Genomic DNA, 26214 nt, shown 5'->3' on the forward strand with positions numbered 1-26214 from the left:
GAATGACAAGTCAGCTATGGGAAGAGCTGGGGGAGGGGCTGGGAAGCGTTCTGAGCCAAGGCAAGAGCAGTTGCAGACCGGGAGGCAGGAAGGGTGAGAGGCCAGGGTGGCTGGGGAGGCTGGCGGCGGTAAACCTGATCCAGGGGCCACATCTGAGAGGCCTCATCCTGGGGGTAGGAGTTGGGGTTTCAGTGCAGGGACAGATGGTGCAGAGACGGTGGCAGCTCCTGGCCTGCTCCCGCATGGCCACCATAAGCTGATTATGTGCCTGCCTCGAGTCTGAATGGCAGGAACTGCAAAGGAGGTGGTTTCCTTTCATGGGGGTGGGTGATCTGCAGGAGTGTCCCTGCAAGTCCCCACCAGGTTTTCTGTGTGCCCGCCCTGGGCATGCAGTTCTGAAGCACTGACTGGAGGCGGAAAACCCAGCCTGGGGCGTGTCTCAGCCCTCCTGCCCGCTGGGGCTGGGGCAGGGATGGGCCAGAGGGGGTGCCCGAGGAAAGGCCCAGGGCAACTTGTAGACCGGGCTGCAAGGGTGAGGCCAGTGGAGTTAGTCCTAGAGCAGCACCTGGCAGGCGCGTGGCTTGGTAAGTCAGTGCTTGTCATTGTCATCGTTGATACCGAGTCACGTAAACTGTCAGTCGATGAGCCAGACTCTGCTGGGGAAGGTGGCACTTCCTAAGCCCTGCAGTTTCCAGCCCCCAAGTGATCTGTCGTTGCTCGATCCCCCTGAGTTACTGAGAGGCTGGTGTGGTGGAGGGGGCCTGAATGGTTGTTCACTGGGGAGAATCACTCACGACTGGCGCCCCTTCATTTTCCCCAAGGAGTCGCAGGCCGAGGTTTTTCACAATAGGCTGAGCTGCTAGAAACCCCTGCCTGGGCTTCTGCGTGCTGGCTGCCCTCTCCTCTGTCTGGGCTGTGTCGCCACTCCCTTCTATGTCCAGGCCTCCTGGCACCCAGCCTCTGCCCCCCAGAGCACCCACGAGGAACTCGCAATCTGGCAGGGGAGGGGTTAACCAGGGACAGAGTGGGTGGGAAGCCTCGGGCCGGAGGGGTTGTGACTGATGTAGGTCTGGGGCTCTGAGGACCTTCCACCTAGAAGCTGAGCAGCCACGGAGCTGATTTGGAGGCCATAGTGGCCCAGCAGTGAAAGAGGAAGGTCCCTGGAGTGTGTTGCCTCTCCGGACCTCCTCTTTGTCTTGGTTTGGGGTCCTGGTCATACCTCCTTCCCAGGGTGCTGCGAGGTTTCACTGAGCTCAGGCAAGTGAAGGGAGTGCCTAAAATAACAGCTTAGTAAATGCAGCTGCCACGGGCTCCCTGCTGAACACAGGGACATTGCAGTGATGGGCTTGTGCTGGGAGCCCCAATTTCCTGCCACCTCCTCACCATGTGCCTCGGAGCTGTCCTTTGACAGCCCTCCATCTAGCTGTCCTGTCCCTCAGGGTGCAGGCGTGGGGCCCAAGTTCCTTCCTGCCTTTAGCCAACGTTCACTGAGCACCTGCTGGGCCAGGCCCTAGGGAGCCACCCTGGTGGCTGTCACCACGGCTGGACCAGGCTTTGTAACTAAGGCTATTGTGAAAGGCTTAACTGTTTTCTTCCTTCTTTTTTTTTTTTTTTTGTCATTCTTACGGGTATATGATAGTTATGTGTCTTCATAAGGTGCATGTGATGTTTTGATACAGGCATACAGTGAATTAATCAAATCAGGGTAGCCAGGTGTACCCATCACCTGAGGTGTTTATCATTTCTTTGTGTTAGGAACATTCCAGTTCCACAATTGTAGTTATTTTAAAGTATACCCTAACTTATTGTTGATTATAGTCACTTTGTTGTGCTGTCAAATATTGTTCATTCTATCTAACAAGTTTTTTGTTTGTTTGTTTGTTTCTAAGATGGAGTCTCACTCTGTCACGTGGGCTAGAGTGCTGTGGCGTCACCCTAGCTCACAGCAATCTCAAACTCCTGGGGTCAATCCATCCTCCTACCTCAGCTTCCCGAGTAGCTGGGACTACAGGCGTGTACCACCACGTGCGGCTAATTTTTCTATCTTTTTAGTAGAGACGGGATCTCGCTCTTGCTCAGGCTGGTCTCAAACTCCTGACCTCAAGTGATCCTCCTGCCTCGGCCTCCCAGAGTGCTAGGATTACAGGCGTGAGCCACTACGTCTGTCCCCTGTCTAACTATCTAACTAGTTTTTGCACCCATTAATCGTCCCTACTTTATCCGTACCTCCCCGCTACCCTCTCCAGCCTCTGGTAACTGTCATTCTACTCTCTGTCTCCTTGAGATCAATTGTTTTTAATATTTAGCTCCCACATATGAGTGAGAACATGCGAGATGTGTCTTTCTGTCCTTGGCTTATTGCACTTAACATAATGTTCTCCTGTCCCATTGTTGCAAATGGCAGGATTTCATTTTTTGTGGCTATGTAATATTCCATTGCATATATGTACCACAATTTCTTTATCCACTCATCCATTGTTGGACACTTAAGTTGATTCCAGATCTTGGCTATTGTGAATCATGCTGCAGTAAGCATGGGAGTGCAGATGTTTTTTCAGTATACTGAATTCCCCTTCTTTGGATATATACCCAGCAGTGGGATTGCTGGGTCATGTGGTAGTTCTAGTTTTAGTGTTTTGAGGAGCCTCCATACTGTTCTCCATAGCGGTTGCACTAATTTACATTCCCACCAACAGTGTAATTTTTGTTTTTTTAAATCTTTTTCTTTTCCTTTAGTCACAAAATCCCCATGTCTAATTAACTGTTTTTTGTTTTTTTTTTTTTTTGAGACAGAGTCTCACTCTGTTGCCCAGGCTAGAGTGAGTGCCGTGGCGTCAGCCTAGCTCACAGCAACCTCAAACTCCTGAGCTCAAGCGATCCTCCTGTCTCAGCCTCCCGAGTAGCTGGGACTACAGGCATGCACCACCATGCCCGGCTAATTTTTTCTATATATATTTTTAGCTGTCCATATAATTTCTTTCTATTTTTAGTAGAGGTGGGGTCTCGCTCTTGCTCAGGCTGGTCTCGAACTCCTGAGCTCAAACGATCCGCCCACCTCGGCCTCCCAGAGTGCTAGGATTACAGGCGTGAGCCACCGCGCCCGGCCTAATTGTTTTTTAATGGATATTTTCAAACAGACAAAAGTAGAAGTGTAATAGGCCTGCTGTACCCACCTCCCAGCTTCAGTAAAGATCAGTACGTGGCCAGTCTGTATCTCCTGTGCTGCTCCCAGCCCCAGTATTTCGCAGCAAATCTAAGGTATCTCTCATTTTACCTATAAATTTTTCTGAGTTTCTTCTGAAATGGTGGGAAAACTCAGCCCCAAGGTGGCCACCTTCTGTCTTCGGCTGTCATCTGCTCCAGGCCCAGGACAAGACCACTGGGAAAGTGGCCAGGTTGGGGCTGTGCTCCCTTGTGGCTCCACATGTGGTGGGTGACTGGGGGTGGTGCTCAGAGGAGAGCACAGCTCCACTGCCCCCCCCCCCGACCCCCACCCCCCGCCAGCACTCTGTGCCCACCTGCTTGAGGGAGGCCACCACCTGGGACGTGGCTTTAGGGGCTGCCAGAGAGCCTGGTGAAGAGCTGTGGGCCTTCATTCCCTGATGCCTGGGCTGTTTGACTTGCTCCTCCATCTCTGTGTTACTTGGCTTTTTAACAGTGAGCACAGATGTTAATTTCCCCCTGTTTATTTCATAAGAGGTATGCTCACAAGCACGCTGTTCCGCACCTTGCTTTTTTCATTTAACGTGCCTTGGATATCATTCCCTCTTGGTTTGGAGAGAACACACTCATTCTCTGTGGCTGCGCAGAGTTCCCCTGCATGGATGAACAGTGGTTTATTGACTGGTCCCCTGTTGGTGGATATTGGGGTTGGTTCCAGTTGTGCGTTTGCAAACAGTGCTGCAATGACTAACCTTGTATGTGTATAATTTTGCATCTTTGCAAGTATATATGTAGGATGAATCCCCAGGAGTGGCATTGCTGGATCAAAGGGCATATGCATTTATAGTTCTGAGTGGTCATGCCAGATTTCCTTTGAGAGGGAAACATGTCCTTGGGCAGGTCGTTTCTCATCTCCAAGCCTCACCTGCAAAGTTGGGGCGATAATCCCTACTTCTCAGGGTGCTAGGAGGCGTAAATGAGATCACGGTTGTAAATCACTGAGTCTGGGAGTAGGCACAGCGTGATGGCTCCATCTGCAAAGCACCATGGACGACCCCCAAGCAGAGTCTGTTCCCTTCCCCATCATTCTCTGCTGAGTGCCGCCAAGGATTCCAGGGGTGGAGGGAGGGGGTGGGAATGATCAGTGTTTGGAAATGCAGGACAGTGGCTAGAGGGAGGGGGTCAGAAACACAGACCTGGATTCAAACCCCCAGTCAAGTCTGGGATGAGGGACTTTCCTCCTCGGGGCTCCAACTCCCCACACGTGAGGCAGTTTTTGTGTCAGCCATGGGTCTCTGTTGCAAGCAGGATTCATAGCAAAGGAGTGTGGGGGGAGGATGTCACCAGGCAGGAAGAGAACCAGGCCTAGAATGAGTGAGGCCACTGGATCCCCAAGGTGAGGAGTTCCCCGAACACAGGCAGGAGGTTAGCGGTTGGAAGCACCTCCCCCACCCCGAGAAAACGGACCAGTGCCACACGGTGAACGCCGCCACCCACCTCCCAGGGCTCTCACGGTGAAGAACTGACAGGTTTATAGGTAGCCACACGCAGTGTTTAACAGGTGTCCCAGGGTGCACAGCTGGTGTGATCCTTGGTCTCGAGGGTCCTCTGGATGCTCACAGTCGGATGCCGAGTGCTTCCGTGGGCATCATCTCGTGGCTGCTCACCAGGACTGGACTCAGATCTGGTCTGAGTACGCATCAGCCTGCCCTGGGGTCCCCTTCAGTAAAGACACTTCCATGAGAAATGCCTGGCCTTGGGAAGCCAGCTGAGTTGAGCCTTGCATGTTGTCTGAGGGCTCCTGACACTCTGGTTCTGTGTGGAGCAGTGTGAGTGACAGCTCAGATGTGGGAACGAGGACAGTCTGCACACAGGCAGCACAGACGCGTGGTTGTGCGGGCTGGAGACTCGGCATCGCATCTGTGTGCGGCCTCGGGAGCGCAGGGCTCCCATGGAAAGCTCTGTGGGTGCTCTCCTGCCTTCTCCCGATTTCAGGCCCCAGGAAGCCTTGTGGGGCCCTGTCCCTCTCCTGCTCCCACCTAGGCTGTGGGAGGAGGTGTGACATTGTGGGAGTGCAAGAAGGAACTGGCACCCAGTGAGGGAAGTGCAGAAGGCGTTTGCTCCGGGCTGCTCTGGGCTAAGCACACCCGTCCGTGACCTTCTCGCGTATACACCCTCACTGCCTGAGCGCAGGGCATCCGGAGCCTGCCGTAGAGAGAAGGGACTTTTCCCGAGTTCGCCCAGCTGGCCCGGGCTGAGCCAGGGACTCCCACCTGTCTTTCTGAGTACAGAGACCCACCCTCAGCCCCACGCCTGTGTTCGTTCATTCTGTGAACAAATGTTTATTGAGTGCCTCCTGTGTGCCAGTAAAGACCCTTCTGGGGATACTTCAGTGAACACAAGTGGTAAGCATTCTCTCCTCATTGTCATGGGAAGTGCTGCGTAGAGAATAAAGTGGGGTGCAGGGATGGATAGTGACAAAGAGGCCAACTTTATGGAGGGTGAGCAAGGAGGGCCTTTGAGGAGGTGACTTTGGAGCAGAGACCTGCAGGCAGGGAGGGAAGGAGCCCGGGATGGGAGGTAGAAGAGTGCTCCGGGCAGAGGGGCAGCAGGTGCAAAGGCCCTGAGGCATTGTGTCCAGATGACTCTGTCACCGAGAAGGATTGGGACCTTGACTAGTGTAGCAGCCCCTGCTCCGTGACCCTGAGCCTGGTCTGGCTGTGCCCCTGTCCTGTGTGCAAGCTTTGCCTCCTGTGCTTGGTGGCCAGGCCCTCCGTGCTCCGCAGCCTTCTTGTTGACCCTTCTCATATAGCCCAGTGCGATACGTGCAGCTCACTGCCCGGGTGCACCGGACAGTCTCCTGCCTGTACTCTCCGCACAAAGTTCCCTGGGACGCCTTTCCCTCCTTTGCCATCTCACTGTTCAAGACCTCTGTGAGAGTGTTCAGCTGCCTCCCTCTGCAGATCCCAGCCTGCCCATCCTCCCCACATCCGTGTTCCCTCCCCATCACGGCCTTCATGCTGTTCTGCCACTGTTTCAGGGTTTGTCTCCCTAACCGTGCAGGGGGCTCTGGGACAGGGCCAGCACGTGGGGAATGAGTGGCTGCTTATTTGAGAAATTTGCGGGGGACGGCTGTCCTAAGGGTGAGAGCACCCCAGGGTGGGCCAGGCACCCACATCTCTGTTGCCCAGCCCTGGCACCTGTGAAGGTCCTCTGCAGGCTGGGTCTCCCAGCAGGCACCAGGAGGAAACCCAGGAGGGTTGGCTCCGCTGAGGGCCAGGACTGGCTGTCCACACTCTGGGAACCCAACAGAGAAAGACGAATCCCCCTGGTGGCCTCCCTGTCTGGATGTTAGAGAAGGCTGCGTTTGTAGGCTCTCACAGCCTGTCTGCTCAGCCTGAGGACCTCAGGGCACCAAGGCAGGACAGGGACAGCCCTGGTTTGAGCCCCTCTGTGCGATGGTGGTGGGCTGGGAATCTCTACTCTGCAGGACTGTGGTGAGGAGTACAGGCACAATGAGATAGTGTTTGGCAGGGTGCCTGGTGGGGAGGGGGGTTCAGTAAAGAGACGCTCATGCCGTTCTGTGCAGGGAGCACTTCAGAGCATGTTTCACAAAGTGAGTAGCTTCTCGCGGGGTCCTCGCATCCCTCACAGCTACCTGCAGGCCTCATTGTTCACCGGGCCTTCAAGCCGAGTCTCCATAGCAGTCTGCCTAAGCACGGAGCAGACTGGGCCCCTTCCGGTCCGAACTCCCCTGTCCACCTTCAAGGCCAAGCGGCCAGATGTTACTGTACTGAATACAGTAGGCAGTTGGAACACGGTCCTCTTGTGTGCGGTCCATTGCCCCTGTCTCTAAAAACAACAACAAAACCTGGGTGTGGTGGCTACTTGGGAGGCTGAGGAAGGGGGATCACCTGAGCCCAGGAGTTCCAGACTGCAGTGAGCTGTGATCACACCACTACACTCCAGCCTGGGCCACAGAGCGAGACCCTGTCTCTTAAAAAAAAAAAATCACATGTACCCCCAAAATATGTACAATTATTATATATCAATAAAAACTTTTTAAAGATATATAGAGAAAAGCATAAGAAGTTTCTCCTGTCCTTCTTCAGCATTGCCAGCTCACCTTTCTAAAAGCAGCCACCTGTTAATAGTTTTCTGTTTTTGTCCTTTCAAAACATCTGTGACCGAGCTCGGCAAAGTACAATGCAAATCAGCCACAGCCTGAGCTGGCCGCCTGAGCTTGTAAATAAAGTTTTATTTGAACATGTCCAGGCTCATTTGTTTATATACCATCTATTGCTGCTTTCATGCTACAGTGGCAGAGTTGAGTCGTTGCAGCAGAGACTGTCCTGCAAAGCCTTAACTATTTGCTGTCTGGCCATGTTGCGACCCCTGAAACGATGTTGCAACTGTGCAACAAGTGTTGCGCAGTGTTCAAGGTCAAACGAGACCTGGGCCTTTCGGTTGCTACTCCTTCCACCTCTGTGAGCCTGGACTCCAAAAGGGGGATGGATATTAAAAGCATGTCTCTTGAGGCGGCTAGGGGGCTTTTGTAGGGTCCAGGCAGCACAAGACCTAGCCGACAGGGCGCCAAGCGGGGGAGCGCCTGGGCCTGTAGCTGCCGGCGTTCGCTCTGCCGTGCCCTCCTGCCCCGGCTCAGGGCACTGGCCGCGCCTTTCCCTGCCACTCAGTGGCCAGAGCCAAGGGTCGGGTGAGGTTGTCACCATCCAAGATGGAAGGACACTTACAGGGAATGCTTCCCCGGTTACTTGTGGTATGCTGTTCCTGACTGCCCACCTTTTAGGCACAGTCTTGTCCCCTTCCCCTGAGGTCTACAGGGAACCCCGATTGCTACAGGATAAAGTCCTCCTTGGAGCCTCAATAGATCCTGGTGCTGCTCTGCTCCCAGCCCCCAGTGGCTCCCGTCTCCCACAGAGCGAGACTGAAGTCCTCACCAAGGCCCACTGGGTGGCCATCCCATGTCACTCTCCCCACCCGACTCTCTCCTTGCTCCCTTCCAGTGCTCCGGGCCTGCTCCCACCCTGTCACACTTACCCTGTCCTGGAGGTTGCTACCTGCTGCTCTATTTGCACAGGGACAGCACTAGGTGCACACAGTGGGTCCTCATGTGTCTGGGGAATGAAGGCACAGACCTGAGCCCGGTTGTCGGACCTCTGGGGACGGGCCCTCTCTCCCTCTGCCAGCTTGCTTGCTTCTGGCTCCTTTCTGCTCATTCCAAAATAACCAAGTAGCACCTGCATTGCAAAGTAGGGCTGTTCTGGGCATGGTTGCCATCGGGATCACATGGGGGCTTGTGAAAACCTGGGCCCCTGGGGCCCTGGGCCCTAGGTGGGACTTGCCGACTCAGAGACTGGCGCACTCTGAGCCCAGCCCTTAGAGGTCCCCATTTCATGCGATGGACACTGGGGCCTGGGGAGGTTTTCTCCAGCCTGAGGTCAGCATGGCTGTTAGGGAACAGGTCTAAATACTTCTGCCTCTGGGCCTGTCTGGGCATCTTCGCTCCCTCCGCATCCCTCCTCTGAGAGTTCTGTCTCTCTCTGCCCCCCGCCAGGCACACACACACACCCCTACCTGCCACACACAGGGTTGCTTCCTAGTGTTTCGATTCCCACTTGGGTGACTGTGTGCAAGGATGACCTGAGTCATCGCCGCCCCCTAGTGCCCAACCTGTCCTTGCGTCTTGTAGGTATCTTTGTACCTGTGTGTGAACGCAAGACAGACGTCTCTCTGTCACCTGATGCCTGGCATCGGGTTTCTCTCTGTCCATTTGTGAGGGCCATAGCAGGCTGGAGGCTCTGTTTGCCCTTCAGCCGCTCCCTGGGAAACTGGCCACCAAGTGCTGGGGCGAGCGGCAGGGCCCCCCATCCCTGCGGCGGTGAGGCCCTGCCCACCAGTGCTGTGTCTCCCCAGAGCCCAGCGCCCCCCACAGCCTGCCTCTGCGCCTGGTCCTGTCTCCTCCTCCGGCCAGGCAAGGTAGCTGAGAATTAAGCTGTGCGCTGGTTTCAGAGCAGGACAGGCCGAGGTGTGTGTGCGCACAGGGGCCTGTTCTGGGGCCAGCTCCCAGCTCCGCCAGCCGCTTGCCAAGTGGCCTTGGGCAAGTCCTGCAGCCTCCACTGCACCTCGGTTTCCTCCTCTCTGAAGTGGAGATGATAACAGTACTCCCCCCATGGAGGCGTTGCAGGAATTGAACGTATATGTGTACCTAGGAAGTGCTTGGGGCAGCGCCTGGCGCAGCCCAAGTGCTGCGTAGATGCTGCGTGTTATTTCTCCTATCCACCTGCGCTGCGTTTGCCTTTCTGGTTTTTCTTGAATTGGTTTGTTTTTTATTTGAATACATTTAGTCTCATTCCTAAGCAATACTATTTGTAAAAATCTTAGTTTTGGTGTGCTAGTTCTTGTTTCTTAATACATAAATGAAACAAATACATAACAATTAATATAAAATCATTCATGAGCCACCCAACACTCTCCTGTACATTCATTCACTGGTGACATGCCAGGCCTTGGGACTTGCCAGTGACGCTGTGGGGAAATGGAGGCCAGGCGGATTAATCCTAGGCCCCTGCTATTGTTCCTTTATTGTGTCTGTCCCCACCTTGATTGACAAGATGCACTTGCCATTCTCATTTCCAGGGGTCATCAAGTCACCCTGGGGCCTTTTGGCCCCACCCCCAACCTTCTCTGGGGATGCCTAACGCTCCTACCCCCTGGTCTCAGTCTCCCCTTCTGTAAATGGGAGGGCGGATGTGACCTTCCCGGGCTTTGGCTCCGGCTCCAAACTCTGTAGATGTGCAATAGACACGCAACTGACGCCGGCAATACTGACGCCGGCAATGCTGTGGGTAAACATGAGCTAGTACCTGGCCCAGGGTGAGGCTTTGTCCACAAACGGTTTCGTTCAGTCTGTCTACCAACCCTGTAAAATAAGTGCTGTTACCATCCCTGTTGAAGATTGGAGGAAGCTGGAACTTGGAGATGGGAGAACAGGCCAAAGCTGCAGAACCAGCGGCTGGGACTTGAACCTGAGCTTGAACCACCACAACTGAGGGTGGGCCTGGCCCCGCCATGGCTTCCTGCTCCACGGAGGCTGATGTGCTCCTGGGCAAGGCGCCTGGCACAGTCTGTAGGCCGGAGGTGTGCTGTGTGGCGGGCAGATTCTTCTTATGCTCCTGATAGTTCCTCTAATTTTGCATTTCCCTTTTTTTTAATAGAATTTAAACTTTCATGGGGTCAAGTCTGTTGACTTTTTTTTTTCCTTTGTGGTTTCTGTCTTTGGTGGCCTTAATACTCAGTCCTCATTATATCAAGGTTATTTAATTATTCAACTGTGTTTTCTTCAGCTTTGTGCTTTTGTTGTTTTATATTTAGCTGTTTAACTCATTGAAATGTGTTTTGAAATACGGTGTGAGGAAGGGATCTAATTTTCCTACCCAGCCCCCACATGGTTAGCTCTAGTTGTCCTAAAGTAGCTCATGTATTGAATAATCTATTTTTTTCCTAGCAATGTAATCTACCAACGTAGTTTGGCACTAAATTCTCATAAACTTGTCTCTGCTTTTGGAGTCACCTTTCTGTTCTTTAGTCACTCAGTCTGGCCCTGTTCTATTACCACACCACTGTAATGTAGTTTTGTTTTGCTTTTTGAGACAGTCTTGCTCTGCCGCCCAGGCTGGAGTGCAGTGGTGTGATCATAGCTCACTGCAGCCTTGAACTCCTGGGCTCAGGCGATCCTCCTGCCTCCCAAAGTGCTGGGATTACAGGTGTGAGCCACTGCGCCCAGCCATTAAGGTAGTTTTTTAATACCTGATAAGGTAAGGCCTCCTTCCTCCCCCACCCATTTCTTGGTAGAAAATTACCTTGGCAGTGATTACGGATCTTCTTTTCTGGATGAACTTGGACCATTGTTTGGTCAGGCTTATTGATCTGTTCCTTCCCCTATTCCCCACACCTCAAACAAAGAATTGGGATTTGGGTTGGAAAAAGTGAACTTGCTTATACACCCACACCCCTAGGCGTTGATTTTCAGAAACCACAGGGATAATTATTGCTTCCATTTTGCAGGTGGAGAAACTGAGGCCCAGTGAAAGGAAGATGGGGTGGGTGGGCTGGGGCCTTGAGGGCTGTACCTCCACCATCCACTCATTCATGGAGCAAATATTTTAATGCCTACTGTAAGTCTGAGCCTGTGCTGGGGACATGAAGTTGACCAAGACAGCTAGGGCCTTCCATCCTGAGCTCACAGTCCACTGGAAGAGACAGACCCATCTCCAGACAGTGATGACCCAGTGGACAGGGCTAGCGTGGCGGTCCCAGGGGTTGTAGGAGCCAGAAAAGGAGTCTCACCCAGCCTGGGCAGTCAGGGAGGGCTTCCTGGAGGAGGGGCTGTCAGCTAAACACCTAAAGGACCTATAGCAGTTTGAGAAGTTGCTTATGAGTCTTTTGTTTCCTGTCAGCTGCCTCGGACGCTGAGAACTGCTAGTGATAATAGCAGCCCTACTTCATCCCCTCTGATGCCACTAGCCTGTCCTGGGCCTGGGGGTTCTTTATTGACACAATGTCTGTCTAGGACAGCCCTTCTCGCCCTTTGACGTCTAGTAGATCCTGTGGATCCCGTCTCAGAATGATGATTTTTTTTAAAGGCAAAAAATAAAATAGGATACAAAGGATGCTAGTTAAAATACAGTTAGCTAAGTACTTTAAAAAATTGTAATCTAGGCCGGGCGAGGTGGCTCACACCTGTAATCCTAGCACTCTGGGAGGCCGAGGTGGGCGGATTGTTTGAGCTCAGGGTTCGAGACCAGCCTGAGCAAGAGCGAGACCCCATCTCTACTAAAAATAGAAAGAAATTATATGGGCAGCTAAAAATATACAGAAAAAATTAGCCGGGCATGGTGGCACATGCCTGTAGTCCCAGCTACTCAGGAGGCTGAGGCAGGATTACTTGAGCCCAGGAGTTTGAGGTTGCTGTGAGCTAGGCTGACGCCACGGCACTCTACCCTGGGCAACAGAGTGAGACTCTGTCTCAAAAAAACAACAAAAAAAATATAATCTAGCATTTATGCTCTTCCTCATTGACCTAAAATAATAGAATGTAGCAGCAGCTGTAATGACTACTGTTTTCAAAGTAGTGATGAGCATTCAACATCTGCAATAACTTATGTGATGTGAAAACATCTGTCATTTCTTTTTCCTTTTTTTTCCCCCCTAGACAGTTTCACTCTGTTGCCCAGTCTAGAGTGCCGTGGCGTCAGCCTAGCTCACAGCAACCTCAACTCCTGGGCTCAAGCAATCCTCCTGCCTCAGCCTCCCAGAGCGCTAGGATTACAGGAGTGAGCCACCACACCTGGCCAGCTGTCGTTTCTTTTGATGACAAAATCTCGGGGTCTGCTGAACACTATTTCTTTTCTCTTTTCTTTTTTGGGGGTCTATGTTAATTAAGAAGGAAATGCTAAATTTCAGTTCAGTTGATGAAAATAAAGAGAGAATTTCCTCCTTCCAGTTCATGGACCCCTTGGGTGTCGGCGGACCCTATTGGTTAAGAGCAGGGCAGCGTGCAGGGGCTTGGCCAGACTCCTTGAGGTGGCTGCTCCAGTCCCAAGGGCTGCCTTCCCCAGCGGAGCTCCGGGGCCACCCAGCACATGGACCTTTGTCAGAGATCTCTCTCTCTCTGTCTGCAGGAGGGGCACCAGACCACCTGGAAGGCTGCTGGTCACCTGTAGCTCCCCTCAGGCTCTGCCCCACCTGCTTCTGCCCCTCCCACCACTCCGCTGCCTCCGTCCCCCCACCCCCCAGATAGAAGTGAGGGGCCGGATCGGCCTGACCTCTGGGGAGCCTGACAGCTGGCCTCTGTCGGCTTCTTTGCTCCAGCACCTGCCCCACCCTCGCACGGTGGCAAGGGAGGAGTTTTGGGGCCTAATGTTAGATTCTGCCCTGTACCAGCTGTCTGGCCCCGGGGAGGCAGCTTTCCTTTTCCGGACCTCAGTTTACTCCCCTAGAAGATGGGGCAGTGCTTGATGCGACTGGGGTGTCCAGCCAGCCCCTGGCCTAGCGGGAGGGCAGGCGGAGGCATCCACACGGTGATGGTTACTGGAAGCTCCCAGCAGGGGCTCCTACTGGCCCCCAGAGGCAGGGGAATGGCAGCAGGGGTGAGGGTGGGCCAGGAAGGGCGGCCAGCAAGCCCTCTGCCTGGCCCCATTCCCTGCCCACCCTGTCACCTCCATTCCTACTCCACTCTGCGGGCCGCAAGAAGATCTAACAGCCAGGCCTGACCCTCTCCCTCCTCTGCTCATAGCCTTTCCTTCCTGCTTGCCTGCTTACCCTGGGGTGAAATCCAAGCTCTGACAGCTAAAAACGTCGGCTGGCGAATGGATAAACACACGCTAGTAATCGCTACTCCGCCATACAAAGGAACCGAAACTCAGAAGCCAACCGCAGTGGCCACATAGCGTTCAGATCTGTTTTTAGGAAATGTCCAGAAAAGACAAATCTGTGCAGACAGAAAGCCCAGTACCTTCCGCATGGTGACAGGGTGGGGACTTCCCAAGGACGTCCCCAGGGCTGTGCAGCTGTCGGGTTCGGGCTGCGTGAGTTCATTCATTCTGTGGTCCACTGCCCAGTGCCCCCGGGGGCCGGGTCCTGTCTCCTCTGCTCCTGTGTCCTGGGTCAGGAGGGCTGGCCCGGGAAGCTGTCGGGGACTGTTGAGCTGTGCGGGGTATTTCGGGAGAGGGGACTGAGAGGCACGTGGCACTGCAGAGTGGATCTCAAATCCCGGCTCCACTGTGTACCAGCCGTGTGAACTTGGGCAGAGTCCCTCATCTCTCTGAGCTTAGCTGCCTGGTAGGGTCAAAGTAACGATTCGTTCTTTCATCCAAGGGGGGAAAAAAAAAAAAGCACCTGGTCTGAGCCCAGCCCTGTGCTGGACAGTGTTGGGACATGGTGGTGACCAGCACAGCCCCCGCCCTGCCCTCCTGGGGCTCCCAGGCTGGAGCGGGAGACAGCCGATGAGCAGAAAGGCTGTGTGCTGTTGGCTGTGTCACTCGTGTGTGGGGTGCTCAGGGAGCTGAGGTGAGGTGTGAGCTGCCCTGGGCACCTACCCTGGGGCAGCAGCGGCCAGCAAGGGGCCTCAGAGGGTGGGCAGAGCTGTCAGCCTGGGGGTGGAGGCAGACTGAAGAGGGGAGTGTTGGCAGAGTCCTGGGGACAGGAGGATCACAGGCCTGGGTCCCCTGTGCCCGCAGCCCAGAACGTGACCGTGGACGAGGTCATCGGCGCCTACAAGCAGGCTTGTCAGAAGCTGAACTGCAGGCAGATCCCCAAGCTCCTCAGGCAGCTCCAGGTACAGGCGGGGCACGGGTGGGGCTTCCTGGGGTGGAGGGTCCCTGGGGTAGCACCCCCACCCCACAGGAGACGGCGCAGGAGGCACGCCCACTCCCCAGCCCGGCCCCCAGCCCAGGGCCTGTGTAAATCCATCTTTGAAAGTGGTCTGCTCAATTATAAAACAGATCAGGCTCTTCATAAATATTTAAACGGTACAGAATTACATAAAGTAAGAAATGCAAGTATCTGTCAGCCCCCAAAGAAATTCTCTTCCCCAGGGAAGAGCCATGGGTATGATTCTCATAAGTCTAGATTACAGAATTTATTCTTAAATGTCTGAATTCCAAAAGGAATATATATTGTCTGATTTTAACAAAATTAAAATACCACGGACATAAAAAAAGCAAAATCCACTCCTCATTTCTTGCCCTGAGAACTCCCTCCCTTGGAGCCCCTGTTGTTGACTGCCTGGTATTTTAGTGTTCTGGCCTTTTCTGTGCATTTGCAAGGGGGTGGGTTACTATTCAGAGGTACCCGGCCATGCCCTGCCAGCTTCCCAGCCTTTGCACTGGGTCCTGTCCCTGCCTGGACACCCAGGGGTGCCCGGAGCCACTCCCTGACCTCGTCCAGCTGGGGCAGAGGGAGCTGCTGGGGCTTGTCCTCAGGCCCTATGGATACAGGTGGACGCCCCCTGGGCCTTCATCCAGCTGCCTCCCCTAGACCCCACCGGAACGCTGCCTGACGTCAGGAACGGCTGCCCCACTGTAGGGGGCCCACCTGGCTTCTTCAGGTGTCTTCACGCCTTAACCACTGTCCACTCTGCTTTCCCAGGAGTTCACGGACCTCGGGCGCCGCATCGACTGTCTGGACCTGAAAGGTGTGTGTCTGGACAGAGGTCGGGAACCCTTGGGTAATGGGCGGGGCCGGAGCCTCCTTGGGGGCGGGGCTGGGGCCAGGGGCAGGGCGTGAGCCTGCGCTTGCATGGGGGTCAGCGGCCTCTGGAGCCGAGCCCAGGAGCAGGGACTAGGTCGGGTAGGTGGGAAATATTGGGCAGAGGACCCCTCCGCCTCCCTTGGCCTCTAGCGCTCACCACGCACAGGTGCGTGGTCTCAGACACCTGCATGGCCTCTGTCTCCTCCCAGGTGAGAAGCTTGACTACAAGACCTGCGAGGCCCTGGAAGAGGTCTTCAAGAGGCTGCAGTTCAAGGTCGTGGACCTGGAGCAGACGAACCTGGACGAAGATGTGAGTGGGTCTGCCACCGCCCATGCGGTTCCCTGAGCTCCCTGGCCTCTGCGGTTTGGGTGGGAGAGCACACTGCAGGGGGAGGGACCCCTAGACTCAGGCTGAGGGGCAGGGCAAGGGCAGGGCCTCTTGAAGGCCAAGAGGGACATCCAGTGTGACCGGAGCAGGAAGGGGGTGTTGTGGCCCCCCATGGGCCATCCTCTTTAGCAAGGAGGGATTTGGGGAGCTGGGCCGAGTGAGGGGATGCCCATGGCCACGAGGAGCCTTTTCAGGACGCCACCCTAGAGCTGACTGTGCTGAGAGTGGGTTTGAGAAACGTTCTGAAACCATTTAGGCCCGGGTGTCCTCACCGCCCCAGAATGTGGGCATCCCCAGGCACCCTGGGTGTCAGGCTCCAGGTGTGAGGGAAAGATCCCATGGGCTCCAGGGGGTGCGGCCCTGGAGAACTTGGCCAAGGCCCAGGGACGCCACAGCCTCATCAGTCGGGACTCTGGGGGACAAATGACAGAAAACAGACCGGCTTCAGCAGACTAAGGGGAAAGGGTTGGTTCCCATAACCCACCGGTGCGGGCTGCATCTTGTGGCCGGCTGGATTTAGGAGCAGGGGTGCCACTGCCCGGCCCCTCCGTCGGGGCTGGGTGCCCTGTGTGCACCTGTCTCCTCTCCTTCGAGGCTCTCTCCCTACCCAGAACCCCTCGTCTCTGTGTCGGGGCCACGTGTCTCCCCGGGGCAGCCTGGACCCGAGGCTGAGCCCCTGTGTCTCTGCCTCCAGGGTGCCTCAGCCCTCTTCGACATGATCGAGTACTACGAGTCGGCCACCCACCTCAACATCTCCTTCAACAAGCACATTGGCACCCGGGGCTGGCAGGCCGCCGCCCACATGATGCGCAAGGTGGGCGCCTCCTGCCCTCTCACTTCCGGGGTGGGGGGAGCTCAGGAACAGCAGGTCTAGGCGCTTTCCCCGGCACCCAGCTCTTAGGCCCTGATTCCATGAGCTCCCGGGGCGTGGGCTATGGCGGGGGTGCTGGGCCTGGCTTCCAGGCAGTAGGAAAACGGGGCCAAGAGGTGCCCTGTCCCCAGACCCACCCTCGTCCCTTCTCTCCCTGCAAGGTATATTTTCCCTCCTCCTCCTCTTCTCTGTGATGCCGTCGCTTGGAGGTGGCTGTGGTTTCACTCACATAACAGGAAGGCTGGGCCCAGGGAGGGGGTGGGGCTGTCTGGGAACATCTCGGCCACACAGGAGTCACGGAGTGTGGCTGCCATCAGTCCTGCCTCGCGCACTCATGGGACCCCAGGCTGAGCCTTCCCTCGCCAGCCACAGCTTCCCTAGCTGTGAGCCAGATGACAGCCGTGGCCTTGCTCACCGAGATGTGGGCTGGCAGGTCCCCCAGGCGAGGGAGGGCTGGGGCCAGGCCTGACCCAGCGCCCCCGCACCTGCGCCCCCAGACGAGCTGCCTACAGTACCTGGACGCCCGCAACACGCCCCTGCTGGACCACTCGGCGCCCTTCGTGGCCCGAGCGCTGCGCATCCGCAGCAGCCTGGCAGTGCTGCACCTGGAGAACGCGAGCCTGTCGGGCCGGCCCCTCATGCTGCTCGGTGAGCCCGAGTTGAGGGACGCGGGGTGGCCTCCTGCAGCCTGCTGGGGGGCGGGGGCTGCTGACTGGGTCTCTTGGGCAGAGCCTGCCCCGGGGTGGCCCGGCCAGTCACTGCACACACACGCCCTCCCTGCCAGCCACGGCCCTGAAGATGAACATGAACCTGCGGGAGCTGTACCTGGCCGACAACAAGCTCAACGGCCTGCAGGACTCGGCCCAGCTGGGCAACCTGCTCAAGTTCAACTGCTCCCTGCAGATCCTGGACCTCCGTAACAACCACGTGCTGGACTCAGGTGAGTGCGCGTCTTGCCCACTCCCACCCATCACCCACTCTGTGGCCAGCCCTGTGCTGGGTGGTGCTGGGGACACAGACGTGGCCAAGACAATCCCAACACTGTCCTGGGGTCCACAGTCCTGTGGGAAAGACAGACCCGCCCTAGACAGCGCCGACCCAGACTGGGCAGGGCTGGGCGGAGGGAGCCCAATTTGTGGGCCCAGGGAGGGCTTCCCGGAGAAGGGGACAGCTCAGCTGACATCCAGAGCATGAAGGGAGGTGTTGAGCAAATAATTAAAATCCAAAGAGTGCCCGTAAGGAAACAACATTGTTGGGATAAAGGGTCAACTGGTGGCTGTTCTGAGATGATGCAGGGAGGGAGGAGCCCCACAGGGAGGGACTCTGGGCCACGATCTGGAGGCTGAGAACAGAACCAGCCATTTTAAAAGCCTGGGAGGACAGGCAGAGGGAACAGCAAGTGCAAAGGCCCTGAGGGGGCGTGGACCTTTGATGTTTGGTATTTTGCAGGGAGCACAGGGCTGAGTGAGCAGAGCAGGCAGCAGGAGGAATCCTAATCCCCTCGTGGAGGAGGATAGGTGGCCCGGTGGGCAGAGCCCCCTGAACTTCCTGTGCAGAAAGGGGTGGAGGGGTAGAGTGGGCCAGTGAAGCCCAGACCCCACCACAGGCCACAGCTCTTCTGGGCTCCCGGCTCACAGCTGTGAGGGACACAGAGCCCTGCCCTCATGAGCCTGTGCTCTAACCTAGAGACAGACACGGTACACTGGTGAGCTGCAGCCCGCCAGCTGGCAAGGTGTGCGCCGGAGGAAAGGAGGGCAGCCATGGGGGCCGGCAGGGCTGAGCGGCTGCTGAGGTTGGGGGTGCAGAGATGGAAGTAGCTGGGGAAGGCGCATTCCCAGCCCAGAGGTCAGGGGAGCCGGGCGCAGGGCCAGGGCCTGCGGGGCTGGGCAGGCCATGAGGACGGAGCCGCGGAGGCTCTGAGCAGTGGGGGTCGTTCCCACCCTTCAACCCCTGGGGAAGCACCCAGACCACAGGCAGGGCTCTGACCGTGGACCTCCCCCAGGGCTGGCCTACATCTGCGAGGGCCTGAAGGAGCAGAGGAAGGGGCTGGTGACTCTGGTGCTGTGGAACAACCAGCTCACGCACACGGGCATGGCCTTCCTGGGCATGACGCTGGTGAGTCAGGCTGGGAGCGGGAGGGAGGCACGTCAGTCCCCGCCCCCCACCCCCAGATCCCAACACAGCTGTCTCCCAGCTGTCACTGTGCCAGCCGTGCCCATCCTGCGAGCTCAGGAACTGTTTAAACTCTCAGCCTGCTTGGTCCCTCTTTCAGCTTCTGTGCTCTGTCTTCCCTGTGGAAACAGGAAACTTCCCCTTTAATTGTCTCTGTGCATCCAACTCGATAGACCAGTTCAGTGCTGCTGCTTACAAAGTTAGGCTTTCTGGAAGCCCTCAGCAAGTTTTCAACTTATTAATTATGAAATATTTAAAGCAAGCCAAGTAGGTACAAAGACACTCAGGGCAAGCACCCCTGTGCCCAGCACCCGGGTTAAGAGTCACCCATGGTAAGGGCTTAGGGACACTTGAGTCCAGGCTCAGCCCTTCAGTTGAGCCTCAGTGCAGAGCCGACAGCCCAGGCTGTGGGGCGTGGGGACGGGCTGGGCCCGTGGAGCGGTGGGAGTGGACGGGGGGTGGGGGGCCCTGGCACTGGGGAGACTTGAAGCACACGAGGGTCGCACCCTTCCAGGCCTGCAGCAGGGCAGGATCTGGCCGGCCCTGACGGGTGCTGCCGAGGAGAAGGAGCACCTGTTTGGTTCTTTTTCTGGCTTCTTTCCTGACTTGTCCTCCTGGGCCTCTCCTCCGCCAATGGGTGCCTCTGCTCACCCTCACGCCCCCTCCCCTGCAGCCGCACACACAGAGCCTGGAGACGCTGAACCTGGGCTACAACCCCATCGGGAACGAGGGCGTGCGCAACCTCAAGAACGGGCTCATCGGCAACCGCAGCGTGCTGCGCCTCGGCCTGGCCTCCACCAAGCTCACGTGCGAGGGTAGGGCATGGGGCCAGGGCGTGGGGAGCGGGCCAGTGGCCTTGGCTGGGTGGCCAGCCAGGCGTGGGGCCCATGGCCAGCCCCTGCGGTCCCCCCCCAGGCGCGGTGGCTGTGGCGGAGTTCATCGCCGAGAGCCCCCGCCTCCTGAGACTGGACCTTCGGGAGAACGAGATCAAGACGGGCGGGCTCATGGCACTGTCGTTGGCCCTCAAGGTGAACCACTCACTGCTGCGCCTGGACATCGACCGTGAGCCCAAGAAGGAGGCGGTGAGCGGGGCTCTGCCCGGGGCCCTTGTCGGCGGGCAGGCAGGAGGCAGGTGGCAGGCCGGGTGCGGCGGGGCAGCCGCGGGGTCCAGAATGGCTGCAAGCCAGGCCGCTCCGCTCGCAGGTGAAGAGCTTCATCGAGACGCAGAAGGCGCTGCTGGCCGAGATCCAGAATGGCTGCAAGCGCAACTTCGTGCTGGCGCGGGAGCGCGAGGAGAAGGAGCAGCGGCTGCAGCTGTCGGCCTCCATGCCCGAGATCACCGTCACCGAGCCCCCGCCTGACGAGGAGCCCGAGCACCCCGAGCCCACCGACGAGCCCGCCGCCGGGGCACAGAACGGGGCCCCGAGCCCTGGGCCCGGCCCGGACTCAGACTCAGACTCAGACTCTGACGGGGAGGACGAGGAAGAAGAGGACAGGCAGAGGGATGAGGCTGATGGCGACCAGGGTCCCTCAGCCCCCTGTCCTGCCCTGGTGCCCCCCACGGACTCCCTGGGCCCTGGGGACAGGAGCCCCCCAGGCAGCCCCTCCTCCCCCACTGAGCAGCGCATTTCTGTGTCCAGCCCAGGCCGGGGCCACAAGGTGTTTGTGGTGACCCGGGTGGAGAGTCCACCTGAGAGGGCAGAACCCCCTGTGTCCCCCGCTCCTCCCTCCCCACCTGCCTTGACCTCCCCACCTGCCTCACCTGCCTTGCCATCAGCTGGGGCCGGTGGCACCCAGGACCCAGGGTCATCTGAGCCTCAGCCACAGCCGGAGCCGCCTCAGTCGGGGCCACCGCTGCCCAACGGCCTGAAGCCCGAGTTTGCCCTCGCACTGCCCCCAGAGCCGCCCCCAGGCCCCGAGGCCAAGGCGGGCAGCTGCGGCCTGGAACACGGTGAGGGGCTCTGGGGCAGGGTGACGAGGGGGCCCTGGGTGCTGTGTGTGACCCCAGGCAAGCACCTGGCCATTGGTGGACTTCAGTTTCCCCCTCTTTAAAATGGTCCTTGAGGGGACAGGGACAAGTGGGCTTGGTCCTCAGTCCCACCCTGCTTCCCTTGGGTCCTGGGAGCTCTCCCCAGGGGTGGGGCATGTAAAGTTTGTTGCCTTGAGTCTGGCGGTCTCATTGGTACCGGGGCCCTCTGCGGGCCTGAGGGGCTGGCTGGGCGGGACTGGCGGGGACAGGTTGGTGTCTGCACTCTGACCCCACCCGCCTGACTGGAGGCCGCTCGCCTGTCCTCCCCACACAGAACTGAGCTGCTCCAAGAACGAGAAGGAGCTCGAGGAGCTGCTTCTGGAAGCCAGTCAGGAATCTGGGCAGGAGACACTGTGACACTTTAGGTGAGGCGGGGGCCGGGGGGCCCAGGGAGCTGGGGCGGGGGCTGGGAGAGCCCCCGGCTCTGACAGCCCCTCCCCCAATCTCTTCTCCCCAAGTTCCTTTTTCCCGATTGGTCTTCGATGAACTGAGGCCAGAGCCATGAGAGTCTGCTCGCCCTCACCCCCAGCCTTCCTGAGCCCAGGACGCCAGGGGTGGGGCCGCTTTTGGGACCCCCTCCCCCCACAGCAACACTACAAGGGTGCAGCAGCTACAGGGAGTGGCCCTCCCCACCCTGACCTAAGCACTTCTATTTATGTGTCCTCCGCTCGAAGACTCTGGGCTGGGGGTGGAGAGGAGGGGGAGGAGGTCTCCAAGGACATCAGGCCACCAGGCCACGGGACCAGGCTCCTGTTCTGGAGGGGCCTGGCCAGCCAGGCCTGCCCTGTCGCGGGCAGGAGTCCTGGGTGGTGGCGGGATGGCCCCCCAGTTGTCCTGGGCACAGGACCAGACAGGAAACGTGGCGTGGGAGGGGCGGTGAGTGATGGTGGTGGTTGACGTTGGTAGAACAGCCCCAGACAGGGTGAGGGCCGGGGCGGGGGCGGGGGGATGGGAGCAGAGGATCAGAGCTTTCCTTTTCTTAAGTGCAATAAATCTATCAGGGAGCTGGGGCGGGCAGCAGCCAGGTTTCCGGGGACCCTGCTGCCAGGCCACTTGAGGCTGCGCCCTGAGAGGCACTACAACCCGAGGGTGGGTGGGCGGCGTGGGTGCGGGTGAGGGTGGGCAGAGGGCAGGGGAGGGGCTACTCCTATCGGTGCAACTCTGTTCACACCTTTTCTAATAAATCGGGGCTGGGTTCACCACCTGCCTGCTCTCTGTTTCGTGCTGATCCTCGGTGCCCCGGCCCCCTCTTTGTGTCCACGCTCGGGGGTCTCGCCCACCAACTCACCGGCAGCCCTGCTTACACCCACCCTCGCCCCAAATAACTCCCAGCTTCAGGTCTGGGTTCTCAGGGTGCTGGATGTGGCACGTGGGGTCAGAGGTCTTTCCTCTGCCCAGTCGTGCGGCTCAGGGAGAGCAGATCCCAGCCTGTCCCCTCCAGCCCCAGGAGCCTGTCTGCGCGGCCTGTTCCCTTCCCCAGCACGATCCTGGGCGCGGCGGGACACTGGTGAGCATCTGGGAGATGTTTCTCCGTTTAGAATATGAGAGAACCAGCCAGCAGGGCAGGCCCGGGCCACCCACCCTCTTCCCTGTGTGGGTGGCTGATGTAGTTGAAGGTGGCAAGGTCATGGGAACCTGCCGGCCAGGAGCCCTGGTGTCATTCAGCTCCTGCGTAAACCCGGCGTCATCCTGGCCCCAGATACCTTGGCACTGTGGTAAACACCTTGCTTATTTAAGCCAGTTGGTTTATCCTTTAGTCACTTGCAGCTACAAGTGTCCTAATTGCTCCCTGGAACAACCGCAGTTAGGACTGTCATTCAGGCGAGGGGCTCATGGAAGCCACACGGTGCGGCCAGCGCCAGTTGTAGCACCCGCAAGGTGCTGAGACTCGGCAGCCCTTCGCCTGCCTGGCTGGGGTCTGTCCAGACCCCAGAGATCTTCGTGGGCCTTCGGTCAGTTTCAGCCATTTGCCACGAGGTTCCGCATTGTCTCAGCAGGGACAGCTGTGTCAGGTGCTCGCCCAGCCCCTGTCCCTCTGCCTCCACCTGAGGTGGGGCTGGGGATGTGGGGGGCTCAGTTTGTCTGCCCCTCTTGTGGCACCTGTGAGGGGCCGGGGTCCTCCCCAGCCTGTCCCTTGCCCTTGCTTGTGCTCCATGTAGCCTGGGGGCGGGGGAAGAATCGGACCTTTGCGACAGTTAGGGGTTTGCACTGTGTCCCCTCACACAAAAAAGGTATGTTCAAGTGCTAACCCCCAGTACCTTAGGAAGTGACCTTAGTTGGAAATGGGTCTTGACAAAGCTAATCAAGTTAAAATGGGGTCATCAGCATGGGCCCTAATCCAGTATGACTGGTGTCCCTAAAGGGAAACTGGGACACACAGGGAGACCTCTGAAGACAGAGGATGGGGTGACACATCTGCAAGCCACGGAACGCCTGAGTGCCAGTGACGCCCCAGAAGCTGGGAAGAGGCAAGGAAGGGTCCCCCTTAATTTTGGACTTAAGCCTCCAGCGACGAGACAATGAACTTGTTCCCAGGCTGTCGTGCTGTGTTGTAGCTGTCGCAGGAAAGGAACACAGCTTCTCCGAAGCGCTCCCGGTTTTCTGACTTTTGGGGGTTCTGGATCGATGGCTGGAGGCAGAGAGGAGCCCCTTGGGCAAGTGTTCGCTCCCCTTCAGCCCCCCAGGCGTCGCCCAAGCGTGTCGTGTGTCTGTAGCCTTTGCTGAGGACAGCAGGGGTCTCCTTAATTACTTGGCTTGACCCTGTACCAAATCTTAAAGATCTCAGCGCCCTAACACAGAAGATGACATTTGCTGTCACTACTGGTACTCATAGCGGCAGGCAGCTGTTCACCAAGTGATTCATGGACCCAGGCCCCTTCCTGTGGTTCTGTCACCCCCCGGGGGCTCAGGAGCCCCTGGATCCAGCAGGCAGACGAGGCAGGAGAGCGCAGGCAAACCTGCTTCTCACTCGGTGCCATGGCGGGAAAGGGGCGAGCGCCACGCATGCTCCTTTCGGTGAGAACTAGTCCCCCGGCCTCACCTAGGGGCACGTTCCCAGAAAAGCTCCACACTGTAGAGAGGAACGTGGGACCTGGGGGACAGCAAGCTGCCCCAGCCATGGCGAGCCACTCTGACGTCCTGTTTCCTTTCACACTCTCCCAAAACTCTAGCTGTAGAGGCGCAAGGTCAGAGTTGTAGCTCACGGTAACCTTGAACTGGGCTCAAGCCATCCTCTGCCTCAGCTTCCCAAAGTGCGGGATTACAGGCGTGAGTCACTGTGCCCGACCATGGTCAGTCTTAAGAAAAAACGGACAACATTTTGACCACTGCGTGGGTACCACGTAACGGGCTGCAGCTTCTAACGGGGCGTCCTCAGTCCTCCCCGCCTCCAGCCAAGTCCGCACATTAGTGTCTCTTACAGCACCCGCTCCTGGTGCCAGGAGTAAACATTTATTTTCAGCCTGGACTCTGGTGGTAAGAAACAAACCCACTGAAACTGGCTTAAGGGAGGCAAAAAGGAAGGAGATACAGTGGCCCCAACAGCACATTGACAGACACACTGGCTTACCAGTGTCACGAGGCCCCATGTCTCTCCCTCTGTGGTGGCTCCATGTTTGGGCAGCTCTCCCCGACTGTTGGACATCTCCCAGCAGGCCCAGGCCTGTGCCCCCAGCTTGGCCATGCCAGGCATGAAAATCAGCCCCCACTGCGCGGACAGTTCCAGGGAAAATCCCAGGGCTCCCACTGACCTGTGTCTACCTGTGACACAATCATTGTGGCCAGGAGAGACGAGTGCTGGGGTCGGCCAGGCCTGGATGCTGTGCCTGGCCTGGAAGCTAAGGCATGTGAGGCCAATGGCCCCACAGCCCCATGGCCTGAGAGTGGGTGCCTTGGGTCCTTGGGGATTGTCCCTTTTGCCCTCAGGGCCCTCGCTCAGAAGTCACACCTTTGGCTGGGCGTGGTGGCTCACACCTGTAATCCTAGCACTCTGGGAGGCCGAGGCCGGTGGATCGCTTGAGCTCAGCCTGAGCAAGAGCAAGACCCCATCCCTACTGAATATAGAAAGAAATTAGTTGGACAACTAAAAATATATAGAAAAAATTAGCCGGGCATGGTGGTGCATGCCTGTAGTCCCAGCTACTCAGGAGGCTGAGGCAGGAGGATCGCTTGAGCCCAGGAGTTTGAGGTTGCTGTGAGCTAGGCTGACGCCACAGCACTCTAGCCTGGGCAACAGAGTGAGACTGTCTCAAAAAAAAAAAAAAAAGTCACACCCTTGACCTCTGGTGCCAGGGTATGTTGAGTCCCTGCTGCCCTCCCCCCCCCCCCACACTAGACCCAGGCACCCCACAGGCCTGTGTGCTTAGATATTTGACCAATGAGGAGCTGCGCAGAGGAGCGACAGCCCCACCCGAGGTTTCTGTCCCCCTGGGCAGGGAAGGCAGTGAGCCACCCATGCAGAGTCCAGCTCCAGCCCTAGTAACACCCCTCCTGCCTGACTCTGGCTCAGACCCTGTGTGTCCCCCAAGTGTCCCCATCTCTGCTCAACTTCCCTGTCCTCAAGGGGCTGATCAGGTGGTTTCTGTGTCAGTGACTAACCAGTGGCCCTTGGGTGGTCCCTGAGTGACCCCAAAAGCAGGTACGCTCTAGACAGTTACTTGTCTGGGGGAGGCAGTGCCACCCACCCGACTGGCCAAGGTGCCAGTGAGGCCTAATTAACCCATCACCACGAGGGCAGAGCCACCCTGGGACACAGAGCAGCTTACTGAGGCCACCAGGGACACCACCCTCGGAAATGACACCTCCTGCCCTGTTCACAGAGGGGCAGGCTAGGGCGTGGGGACAAGGACCTGGATCCCCTGAGGCCTGGGCACTCCCCATTGCCTGAGTCAACTGGGCCATCCGCCCTTCATCTCTGCCTGCCCGCCCCCCGCCCCCCGCCTCGCCCACCACCCCCGCGGCCCCACCTGCCCGGATGCCTGGATGCCAGCTGAGGCACCAGGGCAGCTCCGGCCTGGCTCCCTGGGGAGAAAGTGGACGGTGGGACAGGGCAGGCCTAGTCCCCCATCCCACTGAGCCCGGAGACCAGGACATAAAGACCAACCCGAGGCTTTGACTCTTTCATTTACTGCATTTGTGCTCCGAGTTCCTGGCTGGCCCTGTGCCTGCGCTCGCACACCGGCACTGGCACGCCGCCCTGCTCCTGCAGGCTGCTGCCCACGCGCCCTCAAGTTCACAGGTTCATCTGGTGGGGGCAGCCCCGCAGGCCTCATTCAGACCCTGGATCCTGGGCCCATCCCGCCCCCTCCGTCCAGCGTGGGCAGG

At 57.7% G+C, this 26214-nt stretch overlaps 1 protein-coding gene across 1 annotated transcript in view; it reads left to right on the forward strand.

Moving 5' to 3' along the window:
• Positions 1-22092, forward strand: part of PPP1R37 (protein phosphatase 1 regulatory subunit 37) — a 42814-nt gene extending 20722 nt beyond the window's left edge. Inside the window, exons 2-13 of the mRNA XM_069458551.1 lie at positions 14421-14518; positions 15331-15376; positions 15642-15742; positions 16515-16634; positions 17189-17339; positions 17476-17631; positions 18694-18806; positions 19537-19678; positions 19779-19945; positions 20067-20814; positions 21167-21257; positions 21351-22092. Coding sequence (XP_069314652.1) covers positions 14421-14518; positions 15331-15376; positions 15642-15742; positions 16515-16634; positions 17189-17339; positions 17476-17631; positions 18694-18806; positions 19537-19678; positions 19779-19945; positions 20067-20814; positions 21167-21249 — 1925 coding nt within the window. The 3' untranslated portion in view covers positions 21250-21257; positions 21351-22092. The remainder of the gene's footprint in view (positions 1-14420; positions 14519-15330; positions 15377-15641; positions 15743-16514; positions 16635-17188; positions 17340-17475; positions 17632-18693; positions 18807-19536; positions 19679-19778; positions 19946-20066; positions 20815-21166; positions 21258-21350) is intronic.
• Positions 22093-26214: the final 4122 nt, after the last annotated feature.

Source organism: Eulemur rufifrons, chromosome 24, assembly GCF_041146395.1.
Source record: "Eulemur rufifrons isolate Redbay chromosome 24, OSU_ERuf_1, whole genome shotgun sequence".
Lineage (NCBI taxonomy): Eukaryota > Metazoa > Chordata > Mammalia > Primates > Lemuridae > Eulemur > Eulemur rufifrons.